The 18698-nt window shown below is 35.5% G+C and overlaps 2 protein-coding genes and 1 pseudogene across 5 annotated transcripts; 2 read left to right on the forward strand and 1 right to left on the reverse strand.

Annotated features, from left to right (window-relative positions):
- Nucleotides 1-1664: 1664 nt before the first annotated feature.
- LOC129900332 (TMV resistance protein N-like) lies at nucleotides 1665-3609 on the reverse strand (annotated as a pseudogene).
- Nucleotides 3610-6016: 2407 nt separating this feature from the next.
- On the forward strand, nucleotides 6017-17902 carry LOC129898608 (TMV resistance protein N-like). Of its 4 annotated transcripts, none has more exons than XM_055973204.1 (6): nucleotides 6145-6496; nucleotides 7915-9001; nucleotides 11896-12189; nucleotides 12291-14104; nucleotides 16517-16637; nucleotides 16916-17902. In XM_055973204.1, the coding sequence occupies exons 1-4, from the start codon at nucleotides 6279-6281 to the stop codon at nucleotides 14010-14012; spliced, it is 3321 nt and encodes a 1106-aa protein (XP_055829179.1). In that variant the 5' UTR covers nucleotides 6145-6278; the 3' UTR covers nucleotides 14013-14104; nucleotides 16517-16637; nucleotides 16916-17902. The 4 variants fall into 4 exon arrangements, with proteins under 4 accessions (XP_055829183.1, XP_055829179.1, XP_055829180.1 ...); XM_055973205.1 differs by lacking the exon at nucleotides 16517-16637 and having other exon boundaries at nucleotides 16916-17053; nucleotides 17143-17902; XM_055973208.1 differs by lacking the exon at nucleotides 16517-16637 and having other exon boundaries at nucleotides 6017-6496.
- Nucleotides 16727-17221, forward strand: LOC129900092 (uncharacterized mitochondrial protein AtMg00810-like). Its single transcript, XM_055975055.1, has 2 exons — nucleotides 16727-17031; nucleotides 17143-17221. Exons 1-2 carry the CDS (start codon nucleotides 16727-16729, stop codon nucleotides 17219-17221), a joined length of 384 nt encoding a protein of 127 aa, XP_055831030.1.
- Nucleotides 17903-18698: the final 796 nt, after the last annotated feature.

Genomic DNA, 18698 nt, shown 5'->3' on the forward strand with positions numbered 1-18698 from the left:
GCAATTATCATGCACATGCCCTGTTTTCCCACAATGAGTGCATGACAGGTTTGGATCATATTTCTTCTTACCCTTAAATCTGTTCTGTGACTTATCATGTTTCTGATTCTGACCTGGATTGCTATACCTCTGGTATGTGTTTGTTCCTGTTACTGCTTGATGTTTGAATCTCTGTATATTTCTTCCCTGTCCACTGGCCATGAATGCTGCAAACTCAGCAATCAGTTTGTTGTCCTGTTGTTTTGCTTGACTTGCTGCCAGAAATGATCCAGAATCAGAGATGTAGTTTGTGTTTGCATACACTTCCCTTTGACTCTCATCCTGCAAAAGCAATGAATATGCAACATCCATTCCAGGTAAGGGATTCATCATAAGTATATTTCCTCTTGCCTGAGCATATACATCATTCAGTCCCATTAGGAACTGAATCAACCTTTGATCTTCTAGTGATTTTGTTAATTTTGCTTTCCCATCACAAGTGCACTTACATGAGCAACAAACAATTACATTTATCCCATCCAATTCATCCCATAGTCTCTTAAGTTTGGTGAAGTAACCTGCAATGTCACTATTCCCTTGTATTAGACTTGTTAATTCCTTCTGCAGGTGGTAGATTTTGGCACCACTTGACTTCCCAAACCTCTGCTCCAGACTGTCCCAAAGTTCCTTAGCAGTTTTGGAACTCATTACACTATCTGCAATATCTTTAGATAGTGCATTTGATATCCAACATATGATCATGTCGTTAACACAACTCCATTGTTCAAAATCTGCAGATTCCAGTTCTGGAGCCCTGCAGGTTCCATTGATGAAACCAAGTTTCTTCTTGGCTGATAAGGATAGGAGGATGGATCTCCTCCAACCTGGATATCCTCTTCCGTCGAAAACATTGTTGACCAAAGTCATACCAGGTGAGTCGGAATTGTTTAGGTGGTAAGGATGGCTGCTTTCATACGTGGTTCCTTTCTCTCCACTTCCTGACTTATCTTGAGCTGCTTCAGGCATTTTGTTTCAACAGGGATTTGAAGATGATGATGATGTAGATCTTGAAGGTGATGATGATGATGGTACAAACACAGATCTGAATTGAGCTTAGAAATGCTCTGATACCATGTAAAAATTAAGGAGAGAAGAACTGAGATCAATTTTTCTGTGTGTATTTATGTCATGTACATTTAGTTTATATAGAACTATACAATGGAGACAAGAAGATATGGGCTGAAATCTGTACAAAATTCTATTCTATATGCCCATAACTATATGGGCTTAAATATATTAAATGTACATTTTAAATTTGCTTGTGGTATATTATATATATATATATATAATGTTATGTGGAGGAGAAGTCTCCACGTGTATGCTGAAGAGCCTTAAACTCTTCAGCTTCTTCTATGCTCGTCCTCATCTCTTTTTCTTCCTTTCTCTTTGCTCTGCAGTGTTTATTTTCTTCTTCTTCTCTTCTTCTGCTTTCATTTTCTTCTTCTTCTCTTCTTTTGCTTTGGTGCAATATTCCTCTTCTCCAACAGGAAGTTCGGTAGATATTTACCTTAGTATGTTTGATCAATTATTTTTTTTCATGTTGTTAGAAGCAAAATTCTTACACCAAGAGTATCATTAAGAAATCATGAAAGCCCAAACTCATCGGATAGAAAAATTATTGCCCCAGCAAGTTGAGGTAATAAAATTTAATTAGTTTGTTCTCTTCTTGAGCGGGTAAACGAAACGGAAGCTTTGTTTCAGGATACTTTGGTGAAGAATACAATGGTATCTAGGCAAAGCAAACACACCAGTCATACGTTCTAGATGTTGTGCCCACTTTACATTTTTCTCTAGCACTTTAAGGTCTTTCAAATGATCATTGCATATCAATTTGGCATTGATGAAAGCATAGTCATACTTCTCAGATAGTCCTGGTTAAGGACTGCAGACACCTGCTCCCATGAGAGTCACACAGCATATAGCAAAGCCCTTGAACTTATCATTATATCAATTAATGGGAAGTTTAAACAAGATCTTTTCCTCAACAATCTGATGCATAAACCACGTGGGAATTGCAAGTTCAGGAAAGACAATGGAACAAGTCACCCTATGATCAGAGTTAAGAGAAGGGAGGATCACATCATCCATATTGTTTGACAGAAACAAACTAAGAATCTCATTCGAAAGTGAGCTACCATTGTCTCATCTGTATAAGATTGTTGATCAAAACTATAATTGGTGAATGATACTAAATTCAACCTTGGGTACATTGGTAGCTTTGCAATACTTTCTTTTGCCAAAAAATCTTCTACATATAATTCCTCTATACTCTGAGGAACTTTGGCAAGTTTCCTAAGTTCCTGACAGTGTGTTATATTGAGATATCAAAGGTGAGAAAGTCGGTTGAAGGCATCAGGCAAAGAAATAAACTTATTTCTGCACAGATTCAGTTCCAATAAAGAAGTTGAGTTAATAAGAGCAGCAAATTGGTTATCACATAAATTACATTCATTGAGATCTAAGCTTTTTAATTCCCTCAAACCATGAAACACCGGGGGTAATTCAAACTGCGAGCAGATTGTCGCTTTACCTTCCACCCTTTTCATAATGATAGGATCTTGAGTTTGCTTAAGGTTCCAATAGAATTTGGTAGTTGCCAAATGGCAGTCTTGCCAGCATAGAGCTCCTCCAACTGGTTTAGATCACCTAGATTTTCAAGAAAAATTGCAAGTCTTGAGCAGCCTTTCAGAATCAAAATTTTCAGTTTTCTCATCTCAGAGACACTGGCTGGGAGTCTTACAAGGTTTTCACATGATCGCAAATCAAGCAAGTTGATACCACTGAGCTGTCCTATTGATGAGGGTAATTCCCAAATTGCAGTACGTGCCAGAAGGAGCTCATATTAGCAATCCATATTCCCCAGAATTTCTGAAATGTTTTCTAATTTCTGACAACCTGAGAGGTTGAAGCTTTCAAGAGATTCTGTTTGAATACTACTCGATAAAGACTTGAGATTTTTGCAGTTTACCAGATTCAAGAAAAGTTTTTTGATATTTCCAATGAATGGATGAATTTCAACCAAACTTACACAACTTTTCAGTATAACCTTCTGAAGGTTTGTGGTCTCACAAAAATTGGGTGTTCGGAGTAAACTTTCTGAAAAACTTAAATTGAGGATTGTCAACTTGTCAAATGCCTGTTCATAAAAAAGAGAAGGAATAAAAACATCAACTTTAACTGTCATTTCTTTTCTTTACATATGATTCTTTTTTGAAGGAGATGAACAATACCTTTGGTTCCTTGATGATTTCAACAAGAGAACTAAAAGTCATGTTGAGCCCAACTAGGTTTCTTGGATCAAAATTTTCTGGTAAAGATACAAAACTGCAATATGACCAATCAAGCCATTTCAAATTACTGGGGAGATACTCAATAGGATCACAAATAGGGTTATGATGTCAAGCCTCCTCCCCTTTGACAATTAGTAACCTTAGACAAGGCATGTTTCTGAAAGCTTTGCTCCACTTGCATATATGATGGTCTGAGCCAATTTATTCCTTTAACTGACTCTGTCCTCTGGAAAAGATATTAAATTAACTTTGTCAAACAGAACATACTTCCAAGCATAGAATCTATCTCCTTAATATACAAAATCTTAATAAAGATCATTTTTTGTTGGAATTGATAGGGTATAACGAGGTTAGGATAGTACTGGTGGTATAAGATTTATATCTGGGTTTGCATTATAAGTTCTATCAAATTATTTTATAAATTAATTTAGAATTTCAAATATTCTTATTTCCACTTCCTTTACATTGAACAATTTTGCATTACTTTTTTTTTAATAAATAAAGCTCTTTATAAATCAAGAAGGTCATATATCATGTTCTTAAATAATAGTTCCTCGTAAATTTTATTCTGTAAGAGGGAGAAAATTTTGTGACAAACTATTTAAAAAGACAATTTACTATAAACTAGTGCCAAATCATCGTCAGTAAAAGTACTTTTAAGGGGAAAAAGCAAAAGAAGTAACAACACTAAAAAATACACAACAAATTATTCAGAATGTAAATATATAATAAAATCATTACATGAGGAAGAGGAGGAGAAGAAGAACAAGGCATGTTCTGCACTAGCCGGCAAAAAAGGACCAAGAGAACTTTTGAAGAGAAAGAACATAAGTTCGTACAGTGTAGGGCTTGCTTTATTTTTGCTTGATTTCAAGAGCACCTACAAAGTTCTTGTAGGAATAGATGATTGTAAGTCATTGGCAGAGAACCATTTTAGTGCAGCCCATTTTATTTGTCTGGTTGAATTGACGCAGTAAATCCAAGATGAGGTGCCACGGTACATATTATTTAGAGATGAAGTAGTTTTGATTGACGAGATTAACGGCGGAGTTTGCACTAAGTTCGAGGTCTACAGACAAATCCTGGAGTCTAGTAAGGCACAATGACCAAGACAAAATACTTAATTTTAAGTTTAGTGACGTAACACACGAACCTAACGTGAAAATGCGCCTTGATACCCGGATCATTCAAAAAAAGGAAGTTTTAATTATCTTACGTCTATTATCCAAGTAATGAGGAGATTGACGATAATTGGATGCAGGGTGGATGAAATAGAGGTTGCTTCCGGAGTCTTGTATGATAAGAAGATACCACTAAAACTTAAAGGCAAGTTCTACAGAGTGATGGTTAGACCGACTATGTTATATAGAACGAAATGTTGACCGGTCAATAACTCTCACATTCAGAAGATAAAATTGTGAAAATGAGGATATCGAAATGAATGCGTAGATATACTAGGAGAGATAAGATTAGAAATAATGATATGTGGGATAAGATAGGAGTGACCTCGATGGAGGACAAGATATAGAAAGAGAGATTGTGATGATTCGAACATGTGAAGAGGAGATGTACAGATGCTCCGATATGGAGTGGGAGAGGTTGGCTATGGCCGGCTTTAAAATAGGTAGAAATAGGTCAACAAAGTATTAAAAAAAAAGTGATTAGACGAGACATAACAACTTTAGCGGAACAAGATACGAATGATGCATGACTATTTTGTGAGACGTAAATAAGGAAATGGGGCAAAGTTGACTCTGGTCCTTTAGTTTTAGGCCATGGATAATTGATTGAGATTTTTTATTAAAGGTGATAAAAAAAAGTTTCAAAACTAAGAAAGAGCCACCGCTGTCGCTCTCACTATCATCATCTCCTTTGCTACTACCGCCAACTCCCCCTCCTCCTACATCACCACCACTACCACGCTATTCTCCCTCCTCTACCACCACCTCTTCCTCCTTCTCTTCCTCTTTCACTATTGCCACCACAACCATCACCTCTTCTTTCACCATCATCACAAACACTACCAACCTTCTCCTCTACCACAACAGTATCGTATTAACCAGCTCCTCCTATGTACACCTTATTTTTTATAAAAAAAAATTAAATAATTGTCGAAGTTGCTGCAGTAACTATGCAAAAATTGCTACAATAATTCAACAATTGCTGCAACAATTCAAACAATTGTTCAAATTGTTGTAGAAAATAAAGCAACTGTTGTAGTTGCTGCAACAACTATTTGTAGTAACTATCGTAATTACTGTAGCAATTATCATAGTTGCTACAACAACTATTGAAATTGCTGCAACAACTATTATAGTTGCTTGATGTTCTGCATAAATTTTTTTCAATGATTATTTTTTTTTTTTGAAATTTTCAAAATTAAAACAATATAGTCCGTAAAAATAAAAACAAAAAAGATAAATAAAAAATGTGATAATAAGAATGACGGTGGTGACATCAACGAAGACGACAAAAAAAAATGAAGAAAAAGATGGATTGAAGGAGTAAGAAAGAAAGAAGATTGACGGAGAGAACCTAAAAAGAAGGCAGAGAAAGAAAGAAAAAGGAAATAAAATTGATCTATAATAAAAAAAGAGAAATTGAAAAATTGAAAAATAAAAATTTAAAAGTTTTATATTTTAATAGCACTTCAAAGTCTTACCTTGCATTTCTGCCAGCTGTTACCAAAAAGAACTGAACCAAAAATGGAAATATGATGCTTTCTTGAGCTTTAGAGGTGAAGATACCCGCAACAATTTCGTTTCCCATCTCCACAAACGCTTGGAAGAGAGAGGAGTCAATGTATTCAAAGACGATGAGAAACTTGAAAGAGGAAGACCCATTTCTGCAGAACTATTGAAAGCCATTGAAGAATCGAGAATTGCAATTATCATCTTCTCCGAGAACTATGCTTCGTCCAAATGGTGCTTGGAGGAGCTCACCAAAATTATGGATTGTGTTGAAAAGAAGGGACAGGAAGCGATCCCAATATTCCACAATGTTGACCCATCAGATGTACGCTGGCAAAGAAATAGCGTTGCGGTAGCATTGGCTAAACTCGAGGCAGATTTCAAGGGTAGTGATTTGGGGAAAGTGCAGAGTTGGAAGGATGCTCTCTATAAAGCAGCCAATATAGCAGGATGGGATGTTGGTAAAGCTGCTAATAGGTAAGTAAATAAGAGTGTAATTGTACTAGTTTATGAGTTTTGAATCTTATCGCCATCATCATTAAAAGAGCAATCAAACTGATTAAAAGTTCAATCTTTGGTTTGGTTTGCCATCATTAATTCTGCTGGTTGACTACTTGTGAAGTTGTATTAACACAAAACAACTTACAGATATGAGGGTTGTAAATCCCTAGTCCTCTAGGTAACCATTTAGCCTTGTCGTAGCATATGTGCCGACAAATAATAGTATACCAATTTTAGAGAATATATAGAGTACATAAGATATCTAGTTTTACGTGCTTCATGTAAATTCGCCCATGTATGTGTGATATCTGCTTTATGCGTGGAAGACATGTTGAAAATAAAGACCATCTTTTCGTACACTTATCTTTTAGCATCTCGAATATGGATGATGCCTTAGACTGTCACGAAACTATTCGTATGCTTGGAAAGGAAGGTACTTGGTGGCAGATTAAAAAAGATATTGGAATTGATCCCAACATGCTTTTGGTGGGTTATTCGGAATTTTTATTTGGAAAGAAAAGGTTTGAAAAGTCTAGAGCAGAAAAGAACACACAAACAGCAAATGAACATTTTCTTCAAAGAAGAAGTTACAATTAAACTTGAGCAAGCACTTAGAAAGTGTTTCTTGACCTTAGTTCTAGCTGCAGATAAGAGCTCAGTTCAAATTTCATATGAGCAGAGTTCCAAATGTGTTGAACTTGTTATAAAGAAGTTAGATTGTGTTGATCTTGACCTCCCGCTTCTTCGCTAAAAATACAATATATCTAATATCATGTGCTCATTAGACCAATTACCAAATTAGTCTATCTGCTTTGGCACCGGTAGAGTGAGAGGCGCAGATGACTATCTGTCTGGAATAATCTTGCTTTATCTTTTAAATTTCTTTTTTCTTATTCAGAATTTAAAGCTCGGCAAACAATGTTATGCCTTTTACAACCAAGATTTGTTTTCACATGTCAACATCTATCTCCACACATTTCTTTTTATTCATAGAAAAAACAACTCAAATTGCATTAAGCTGACTACATAATTACCTTGTTAAAAAAACAAAAAAAACTGACTACATAATGATGAAAATCTGGTTTGAATTGCATCTTGTTCGAACAAAGTGTGATCTTTGTTCAAAATGGGAATAAAAATGTTTGTATGCTGGAATCTGTAAGATGGGTGACACAAAGGGCAGCTTAGAGCAAAAACATAACAGGATTTCATTTTACTTAAAGGGCAGCTTAGAGCAAAAACACTAACAGGATTTCGTTTTACTTAAACTATCTTGTTTCTTTGCGCATATTATACAAGTTTCAAAGAAGAATAACATTGAGTATGGGCTTTGCTTAGCATTGAATATATTTCACTACCTTTCTTATTAGTTATTATATTTTAACTAAGCACAGGAATGAAGCAGAATGTATTGACCAGATTATAAACGAGAAATTTCAAAATCTGCACCACACAGTTTCAGCTAATGAGAAGTATTTAGTGGGAATTGAATCTCGTACTGGTGGAGTGGAATCTTTGTTGAAAGTTGGATTAGGTGGTGTCCATTTTGTGGGGATATGGGGGATGGGTGGCGTGGGGAAGACAACAGTTGCAAGAAAAATCTTTGACAATATTTCTAACCAGTTTCAAGGGTCTTGTTTTCTTGCAAATGTTCGAGAAGATTCAAAGAAGCATGGGATGAAACACTTGCAAATGACACTTCTTTCAAGAATCCTAAACGAAAAATCTATGAATATAGCAAGTTTCTATGAAGGAGCTGACGTGATAAAAAGAAAGCTTTGTCTCAGGAAGGTTTTAATTGTTTTTGATGATGTGGATGATGACCACCAGTTGGAGTATTTAGTTGGACAGCATGATTGGTTTGGTGATGGCAGTCGAATCATTACAACAACCAGAAATGCAGATTTACTTCGTTTCCATGACACATTATATTCTGTCCCTGAATTGGCTAAATGCGAGGCTCTTGAACTTTTTAGTTGGTATGCCTTTCGGAGAAGGACTCCCGATAAAGAGTTTTTTGAACTCTCCAAATCTGTAGTAGATTATGCTCAAGGCTTGCCCTTAGCTCTTATGGTCTTGGGTTCTTTTCTCTACAAACGAGGCATAACTGACTGGAGAAGTGCATTGGATAGACTTAAAGATACTGGATACGAAGAAATTGTTAAGAAGCTCAGCTTAAGTCTAGATGGATTGGCCTATGAAGACAAGAACATATTTCTTGATATTGCATGCTTCTTCAGGGGAAAACGGAGAGATGACGTGATAACAATTCTAAATAGTTTTGGCTTCAAATCAGAGATTGGAATGGATGTTCTTACTAAAAAGTCACTTATTTATATTTTAGATGGAATGGTTGAGATGCATGATTTGATAGAACAAATGGGCCAGCAAGTGGCACATGATGTTGATCAGGACAAACCATGGAATCACAGTCGAATATGGCATGAAAAAGATATAGAAACTGTTTTTTCCACAAATCAGGTATGTATGTCCTCTAATCATTTTGAGGATGCTTCAGATTTGTCATTTTCCTTTGCATTCTTTCGGGATTCCTAAAAACTAGACAATAGATGTCGAGGTATACAACCTTTTAGGGCTAGAATATTTTTCCTTTATGTGAACTTGATGCTATGGGGTGTTTCTTAATTAAATCAAGGGAAAAGATCTGATACACCCTCAACTTTGTCATTTAGAACTGATATACCCCGTTATGAAAGTGGCTCATATATATCCCTATCATTACACAAATGACTCACATATACCCCATCATTATAAAAATGACTCACATATACCCCCATCATTATAAAAATGGCTCACATATACCGTTTTCATCTAAAGGAAGTGAAAAAATTACTTTTTTTTTTATTTTTAATTTTTGAAAAAAAATTCATGTATGGGGTTATTTTTTTTTTTAGAAAGTAAAAAACTAAAATAAACAAATATATGTATACATGAATTTTTTTATAGAAAAGTTTAGGGGCATATTTAATCTTTTTCACACATGAATAATATTTTGACTTCTTTGATTATCATTATTTGAGTTTCTAATTTTTATTTTATTTTTTCTTTCATTCTTTAGTGTAAAAATAAGAGAAATAAAAAAATGAAGTGTGAATGGAAAAAAGAGAAAAAAATAAGAAAAAATTAAAACTATTTTTTTGCAGATATATTGTAATTTCAGACTAATTGTTTTTACTGCTATATTGTAATTTAGTTTTTTATCTATAAAAAAAAATTAGGGTATGTATAATAAATTTCACAAGAAAAGTAGTGAGAAAAATAAATTTGACCATCAAAATAATAAATTCAAATTAGCTGTTGAATCAAAAAAGTCAAAAAAAATAAATTATGTGTGAGAAGGATCAAATATATCCTTATTTTTTTTTAATAATAAACTTTAAAAAATAAAATTAAAATTAATTATTTCACTTCCGTTAGATGAAAAGGGTATATGTGAGTCATTTGTGTAACAGTAGGGGTATATATGAATCACTTTCGTAACGAGGGGCATATCAGCTCTAAATGATAAAGTTGAGGGATATACCAGGCCCTTTTCCCTTAAATCAATTGCAACATCTTGGCGACAAGCATGCTCTTGTAACTCTGAATGTGCATGTTCTTGCTATTTTGCATGCTTGCGTCTCTCATTTGTTTTGAGTATTAACATCTCCTGCCAATAAAATAAAACAAAGTAAAATTGAAAGTAACATTAATGTGCATTTTGTGTGTTATCACAATTCAACTCTACAAACTTTAGTGATTTTTCTGTTTTGACAAGTAACTAAAGATTTTATAAATACTTGCACTAAGCCAGTGCCACAAAACATAATTACAGATTGTGCAGATCCTCTATTGTATCTAGGATTGCATCTTCATCATGTACAATAACCAGGTTGCACCAGAAAGCTAGCAAAAATATACATCTTTGTTTAAGGCTATGTATGTTCCTTTTGTCGCCTTAAAAAATTCTGCTATTTCTTTCAAGCCATACGGTCCACCATATGGCTTGAGGAATGGTATTCCAAGTCTTCCGTGATTTCTTGCACAACTCCTCTTTGTTCCAGGATTACTGTAGCTGAAAAATGGATTTTTGTATGGTCTAAGACATGCCAAATATTGCTAAAAACATGCATCACAACTGACTAGTAACTTACAATGCAAGAAGAGGTGTCCAACATCTTCAGAGCGTTCTTCACACAGTGGGCACCTACTGCAAGGCTGAAATCCCCTCATTTGGAGGTTGGAATGAGTGGGACAAGCTTCCCTAGCCATAATCCAAGAGAAGCAAGAGACTTCAAAGGAGCCTTGCTAAATCAGATTCTTTTCCAGGGCCAAGAAACCCTTTCCAACAAACTGTAGCAACTTCTGACTGTAAAGAGACCTCTGGGATGTCCCTTCCATATGATAGAATTTATTTTATTATAGCCCAAAACTATTTTGCTAAGCAGCTGAAACAAAAGACATAATCTTTCCACTTCCCAGTCATTTAAGTTCCTTCTAAGAAAGAGATTCCAGCCTTGCGTTGAATAAAATTCAGAAACTACGCCATCGTGCTACGAAGAGAAACTGTGTATGTGTCTGTTCATTTTATTTGTACTATTTGTGGATAGTGAGTGATGTCAATTTACTTTTACTTGCTAAGTAATTCTTCTTAGCATCTTTTTTGGTAATGTTGTTATTTGTCTGAGAACTAATCTGACTGATGACATTTGGTACTGTTTTGAGAAGAACATTTTTCTTGTAAGTTAGATTGTTGCAAAGTTTTATCCCTCTTAGAAGAGAACTTACTTAGCTCAAGTGGCAAAGGGTGGAAGATTTGTGGCTTAGGTCACAGGTTCAAGCCCCACGCCATGCAAAGCGAAGCCTGGTATTTAAGTGGAGAAGGGTAGAGGGGTGGGCCCATTATCCACCGAGTTTAGAAGGCTATGGTTGGTCCAAAGGGCCATTTCTCGGTTATCAAAAAAAAGAAAAAGTTTCACTATTGCTTTTCTTTTTTGTGGTTTAACAATTCTTAGATGCTACCTACATGGATAACCTTTGAATGAATTTTCTTTTAAAGCTTCCATGTATGCACTTTACATTCAAGTTGAAGAAGCAAGTAAATTTTAGGAATTCTAGGGAAGAGCTTTTTCTAATGTAGGGGCATAGAATATTAAGTTCATTGGAGAATGCATCTTTGGTTAGGGATTTACCGAGTAATATGATAATAGAAAGCAATATCTAATAAATTCAGAAAACTATTTGATTGAACTCCAAATTGAAGCCAGACGTAAATCAGTGGGTGTTTCCTAACGCCATTATGCTGTCAAAGGAGAATAGGGTCTTACTCTTTGATGTGAATTCCGGTTTACATAGTAATTTTCTTTTCTTTTCAGTGGACAGAGTCGGTTAAAGGCATAATGGTTCCAATTGGCTCAGACCAACATATATGCAAGTGGAGCAAAGCTTTCAGAAATATGCCTTGTCTTAGGTTACTCATTGTCAAAGGGGAGGAGGTCCGACATTATGAACCAGTTTCTGACACTATCGAATATCTCCCCAGTAGCTTGAAATGGCTTGATTGGTCTTACTACAGTTTTGAATCTTTACCAGCAAGTTTTCAACCACAAAACCTTGTTGGGCTCAAAATGACTTTTAGTTCTCTTGTTGAAATTTGCAAGGAACCAAAGGTATTGGTTGATCTTTTTCTTGACAGTGCTCTAGGCATTGAATTTTCTTTACAGAAAGAGTTAGTTAAAGCTGACATTTTTTTTCCTTCACCTTTTATAAGCAGGCATTTGACAAGTTGACAATTCTCAATTTAAGTTTTTCACAAAATTTACTCCGAACACCCAATTTTTCTGAGATTCCAAATTTGCAGAGAATTGTGCTGAAAAGTTGTTTAAGCTTGGTTGAGGTTCATCCATCCATTGGCAATCTCAAAAAGCTTATTTCTCTGGATATGAAGAACTGTAGAAATCTCAAGTTCTTACTGAGCAGTATTCAAATGGAATCTCTTGAGAGCCTCAACCTCACTGGTTGCGAGAAATTAGAAGCTCTTCCAGAAATTCAGGGGAATATGGAATTACTATCAGAGCTTCTTTTGGGATGTACTGCAATTTGGGAACTGCCATCATCAATAGGACGGCTATTTGGCATCAGCTTACTTGATTTGCATTCATGTGAAAATCTTGTAAGACTTCCAGCCAGTGTTAGCAAGATGAGAAAACTGAAAGTTTTGATTCTTAAAGGCTGTTCAAATCTGGCAACCTTTCCAGAAAGCCTGGGTGATCTAGAAGAGTTGGAGGAGCTTTATGCTGGAAACACTGCCATTCGGCGACTATCAGATTCTATGAAAAAGCTAAAGAAACTTAAAATCCTATCATTAAAAAGTAGACAGGAGAGAAAATTTGAATTTTCTACAGATATGATATGCCCTTGTGCATATTATGGTTTTAGGGTATTGGAAAGTTTGGATCTCAGTGGATGCAATTTATCTGGTGACACGATTCATGCTCTTACATGCTTGACTACTTTAGTGGAACTAAACCTGAGCAGAAACAAGTTTGTTTCTCTACCTGATAGCATCAGACTACTTTGTCGACTTCAATATCTCAACATAACACACTGTCATGAACTTAAAAAACTTCCCAAACTTCCTGAAAGTATAAAGGAACTGTATGCAGAAGATTTTCTGGCCATACAAAGTATTTTAGCTCTGTGGGTATACCGAAGGTTGTATTTGGTCTCATTCACCAACTATAGTTTTAATCAACAATCATATACAGAAAAGAGCAATGATAACTCGGTTTTGGATCAGATTCTCAGCTTGTTTCTTTCAGAGAGTATAGGTGAAAGGATGACTTACTCTATAATCTTTCCTGAGCATGCAATTCCTACATGGTTTAAACATCAGAGTATTGAGGAAAAAATCTTGCTTAAACTGCCTCAGGATTGGTATGATAATAGTTTCGAGGGCTTTGCTATATGCTGTGTCACTTGCATGGGGGCAGGTGTCCACGATCCTGATTCAGGGCTATCAGGGAAGTATGACCATACTTTCATCAAAGCCAAATTGATATGCAATAATCATCCAGAAGAGCTTAAAGTGCTGGAGAAAGAATGTAAAGTCAGTACCACGTCTAGAAGTTATAGCTGGTGTTTTTGCTTTGCCTACATACCCTTTCATTCTTTGCTGCAGTTGTCTGACCCAGAGGTTAGAGACTTTAACCTGTATGGCCTATTTGAGGCATCTATCCAAAGGAGAATAACGAGAAAATGGGGAGTTCATTTGATTTACAAGTCTGAAAGACAATATTTCGAGAGCAGAACTGAGAAAGAGTTGCTTGCCAAGATGTTGAGTCGAAAAGAGTTGCTTGCCAAGAAGTTGAGTCGAGAAGAGTTGCTTGCCAAGTATAGTCTAGAAGAGTTGCGTCAGAGAATTTATCGAAAATCATTTGCAAAATCAGTTCAAACGTATACTGGTTGCGATCGCTGCCGACTCCCTATCTAAGGAATGACCCTATGGCACCTGCACTTGAGGCCAGACTGAAGTAGCTCCACAAGTTGGTGCCTTCGAGGGATTACCAAGAGTTCAAATTTAAGGTAACTCGACAAATGCTTATTATTTCTAATGTAAAATGAGTTTTTCAAGTACATTAGATTTTGAATGCGATGAAGAATTAGGTTAAATAAATAATAAAAGGAATTAGGCAAAATAATAATTAAATTAAAAGTTGTGAAACTAATAAGTTACCTGTTGTCTTAATTTTAATAAGACATTAATATGTGAAAATTAATAGGTTAATAGAAATATAAGTTGCATAAACTAAAAACTAAATTTGAATTAGGAGTAGCCATGGAATATGTTATGGAAAACTAAGGTTCCCCTAGGGAAAACTTTGAATAAAAGTCTGCTTTACACAAGATATCTCAGTGATAAAAGGATGTTCAATATGCAATAATTGCTACCTGTGTAAAGGAAACGCGAAAGTATATATTGAATGTTAAGAGAATGTGTCTGGATTCATGTATGGAAAAATATTATATTATTCGATAGGATATCTTAGGATATTTTGCTTTTAATGAATAGAAAATTTAAAGATTAGGATGTAATGGAGGCTGGCCTTTGGAGTCTTGTGTGATAAGAAGGTACCACCTAAAGGTAAGTTTTATAGAGTGGTGGTTAGACCTTCCTTGTTGTATGGGGTGGTGTGGTGGCTAGTCAAGAACTCACTTGTCCAGAAGATGCATTTTGCAGAGGTGAAGATGTTGAGATGGATGTGTGGGCATACTTGAAGCGACAAGATAAGGAATGAAGTTATATGGGAGAAGGTGGGAGTGAGCTCTGTGGCGGACAAGATGAGGGAAGCGAGACTGAGATGGTTTGAGCATGTGAAGAGGAGGTGCGTCGATGCCCCAGTGAGGAGGTGTGAGAGGTTGGTTGTAGGGGTAGAGGTAGGCCGAAAAAGTATTGGGGAGAGGCGATTAGACAGGACATGATGCATCTCCATATTACCGAGGATATGACTCTAGATAGGAAAGAGTGGAGGTCCCGTATTAGGGTAGAAGATTAGTAGGGGTAGTGTGTTGTCTTGCCTTGCGGAAGTTGGTGTGTAGTACTAGTCGTACGCTGGTAGTTCTTGCCATATGTTGTTTATTGTGTTTTTATTATCACACTATTTTGTTGATGTTACTGTTCTTTCTTGTAGACTTTACACTGCTTTTTTTATTAAATGCTATAATTTTTTTATTGTTTTCTTATTCCTCTTGTACTTGGGTTTGATGCACTTGAGCCGAGGGTCTTTCGGAAACAACCTACCTCTACCCTCCGCAAACCCCACTTAATGTGATTTCACTGGGTATGTTGTTGTTGTTGTAATGAATAGAAAATTTACTTATCTTATTAGGCATAGAGAGTGATTATCTATCATGTCGTAGATAGCTTAAGACTCCTTATAAGGAGTTCCAATTCTATATTATTCATTAGCAAAAGTCAGTTAAAAACAGTTTCCTATTTTTTTGTGGTATCAGAGTTTTTACTATCATAGTAGAGACTTAAGTAGCTTCCACCTTCTAGTAGGAGACATTACACGGCCTTCCAAACCAATGTTTTCTTCTTTCTTTCCTATTTCGGGTGGCAGGTGCCACTTCTCTCTCCCACAATTAGCACCATTCCTCTATGATGATCGGAGCCCTCCACTATACCTTAATCTTTTTGTCCTTGTTTTGCCAATTAAGTTATGTTGATGATGTCTGGGAAATCTACAACACCATACCTCCTTTGGTGACTTGGATAGGTTCATTTTCCTATTCAGTGAAAGAATCACTTTCTTTCATTGCGCATTTCCTTTGATGCTAAAGCAAGTTATGCTACCATTTTTCTACAGCCGTTTATCGTCATCCACGCTGAGCATCTCGTAACTGCTGAGTTTTTCCGTTTCTTCTGTTGTATTAACCCTGCCTGATTTTGCTTTTGCTAGGGGTTTAGATTCCTGTTTAGCAGATTCATTGCATAGTGTCACTTATACTGACACCAAGTATTGAGCATTTTTGGTTCTAATTTTGCTGTCTGATTTGTGTCCCAGTTTGCATCACGTATCACCTATCTCAAGAAGAAATTGATAAAGGCATTAATTCCATTTTGAAATTATGGATTTTAAATAGTACAATATTCTGAATGTGCTTATTTGTTTTAAGAGCACAACAAGTGATATGTGTGTTAGAGGCATGTCATGGATTTGAACCCTGCTGCAAACAAAAAACCTGGCATTTAGGGGGCGAAGAGTAGAGGATTACGCCCATTCTCACAAAGTTTGGGATCGTGTGTTGCTAACCCCAGAGGATTTCTTGGTTATCAAAAAAGAATTAGCTTTAGCTGTAAAGTTTTGCAGGCTTATTTTGATCAGAAAGGTAAATTTTTTATCAATAGAACACACTAAGATAGTGCTGATTATTACAGAGTATACTTTATGTATATTTTTAATTCATTTTGAGACAAGTATATGATGATTATAGTGTTTGGGTTGGCAAATCAAAGACCAAGTAACATCTCTGTACAGTGAGATCGATGGTTACTTCCAGAAAAATGGGTACATGAGAAGTGAGAATGAACCCACGTTGTATGTGAAGAAGGAAGGTAATAATTTCATCATTGTATGCCTTTATGTTGATGATATTATTTACACTAGCTCTTCTAATTTTCTTGTGGATAATTTCAAGTCTCAAATGACGAATGAGTTTGAGATGTCGGATATGGGGTTATTACATTATTTTATTGGCCTTGAAGTTCACCAAACCGATGATGGAATATTTCTTTCACAAAGGAAATATGGCAAAGACCTTCTCAATAAATTCTGCATGCTTAATTGCAAGCCTACGAATACACCAATGAATATAAATGAAACATTGCATCAGGTGAATGAAGAAGAAGAGATGACAGATGCAAGGAGGTTCAGAAGCTTGGTTGGAGGTCTAATATATTTGACGCACACTAGGCCCGATATTGCATTCTCTATTGGTGTTGTTTCCAGGTTTATGCAGTAACCTTTAAAGGTACATTATGGAGCAACGAAGTGAATCTTGCGATACATTGCTGGAACTTTGGATTTTGGTATTTGATACTCAAGCACCAATAATTTCAGATTGTACGGGTACACAGATAGAGATTATGGAAGTTCATTGGATCATAGACGAAGTGTTTCAGCAAATGTTTCACTCTAGGCTCAGGCGCAATGACTTGGAGTTCAAAGAAGCAAGCTACAACAACATTGTCAACCTCAGAAGCTGAGTATATTGCAGCAACTTCAGCAGCTTGTCAAGCAGTCTGGTTAAGAAGAGTGTTAGGAGATCTTCAACAAGGGCAGAAGGGAGCAACGAAGATATGTTGTGACAATAAAGCAACTATCTCCATGACAAAGAACCCAACATTCCATAGCAAGACAAAGCATATTGATATTTGTTATCATTTTATCCGTGACTTGGTAGCAAAGGAGGAAATATAGTTGGAATATTGCAAGACACAAGAGTAGCTGGCTGATGTATTGACGAAGGCTTTATCAAAGGAGAAATTCTGCTATTTCAGAGGATTGTTTGGTGTATGTAGTTTTGAATAAAGAGGGAATGTTGAATAATGATTCAAAACAGAGTAGGAACAAGGAGTAGGAACAAGTAACGTAGGACATGGGTAGTTTGGTAGAACTAGGCTTTTGAATTCTGTTAATTAGGTTCCTATATTTACTCAAGTTTAATTAGTGTCGCTGAAATAGAGTCTTAGTGGGTTATAAGATCTATATTTTAGGGATAGTTGTTTTCTCTGTTAGCCTATATATTTGGACATCTTGTATTTTGTTATTGTTGTAAAAAAGTTTAAAACAAAAGAAAAGATCATGCAGTTTTTTTCTCTCTGTAGCTTACCTTATTTCTCTGATTCTTGAGTTTTTCCTCTGTACTCTATCGAACAAACCCAATATTTAATGAAGCTATTGATAAGTTTGTCAGATTGAGATTATATAAATTAATTGGGAATAGAACAATAACAACTTATATAATTGAACACACACAGAGAATAAATAAATAAATTAAAGAGCGTGTATCCAGCAAAGCTTCTTCAACTATATTTTACGATTTTCAATCTGTATTTCATTGAAAAAAAAGTGTTACTCACAAATTCACTATAAGTCAGCTAGCATCAGAAGTATGGATTCAGCAAAATCTAATAACTTTGGTTATGTAAGGAACTAGTATAGAAAGTATGAGTTCAACAGAACTCAATAATTTTGATTCAAATTATATATATTTGTTGAAAAATCCACTTAATAAGTATATATAATACACTATTGAACTCATAAACTTCAAAATTTAAATTTGCATATATATATTTTGCATAGTATGGAACATGTTAAATAATAAATAATACAAATTGATTATCTTGGTAAACGGTTGCAATAAACCTTAAATAGTAAGAGTTAAACATCTGATGAAAACTATAGTCTAAACTTATTACTCCAAAACTGTAAAACTATTTTAGTTTCTAGTAGCAATTATTGGTTGCTTGTCCCCTTCATTTAAAAAGTACTTGTGTACATAATTAAACATTCTTTTGGGAGGGGGGAAAGCAAAGTTCAAAAAATGGCTCCCCAAACTTTTCAAAAATGCATAATCCCCCACAATATCTTGTAGATTTCTTTTTCTTGTTTTA

The sequence above is a fragment of the Solanum dulcamara genome, chromosome 8 (assembly GCF_947179165.1).
Source record: "Solanum dulcamara chromosome 8, daSolDulc1.2, whole genome shotgun sequence".
In the NCBI taxonomy this organism is placed as follows: domain Eukaryota; kingdom Viridiplantae; phylum Streptophyta; class Magnoliopsida; order Solanales; family Solanaceae; genus Solanum; species Solanum dulcamara.

Excerpts from the sequence above, each read along its gene's own strand:
- LOC129900092 (XM_055975055.1), top strand. The coding sequence starts at position 16,727 with ATGACGAATGAGTTTGAGATGTCGGATATGGGGTTATTACATTATTTT. Across the intron at positions 17,032-17,142 it reads TCTATTGGTGTTGTTTCCAG|ATTGTACGGGTACACAGATA; the intron begins GTTTATGCAGTA and ends CAATAATTTCAG.
- LOC129898608 (XM_055973208.1), top strand. The coding sequence starts at position 6,279 with ATGGATTGTGTTGAAAAGAAGGGACAGGAAGCGATCCCAATATTCCAC. Across the intron at positions 9,002-11,895 it reads CTGTTTTTTCCACAAATCAG|TGGACAGAGTCGGTTAAAGG; the intron begins GTATGTATGTCC and ends TTTTCTTTTCAG. Across the intron at positions 12,190-12,290 it reads AAATTTGCAAGGAACCAAAG|CAGGCATTTGACAAGTTGAC; the intron begins GTATTGGTTGAT and ends ACCTTTTATAAG.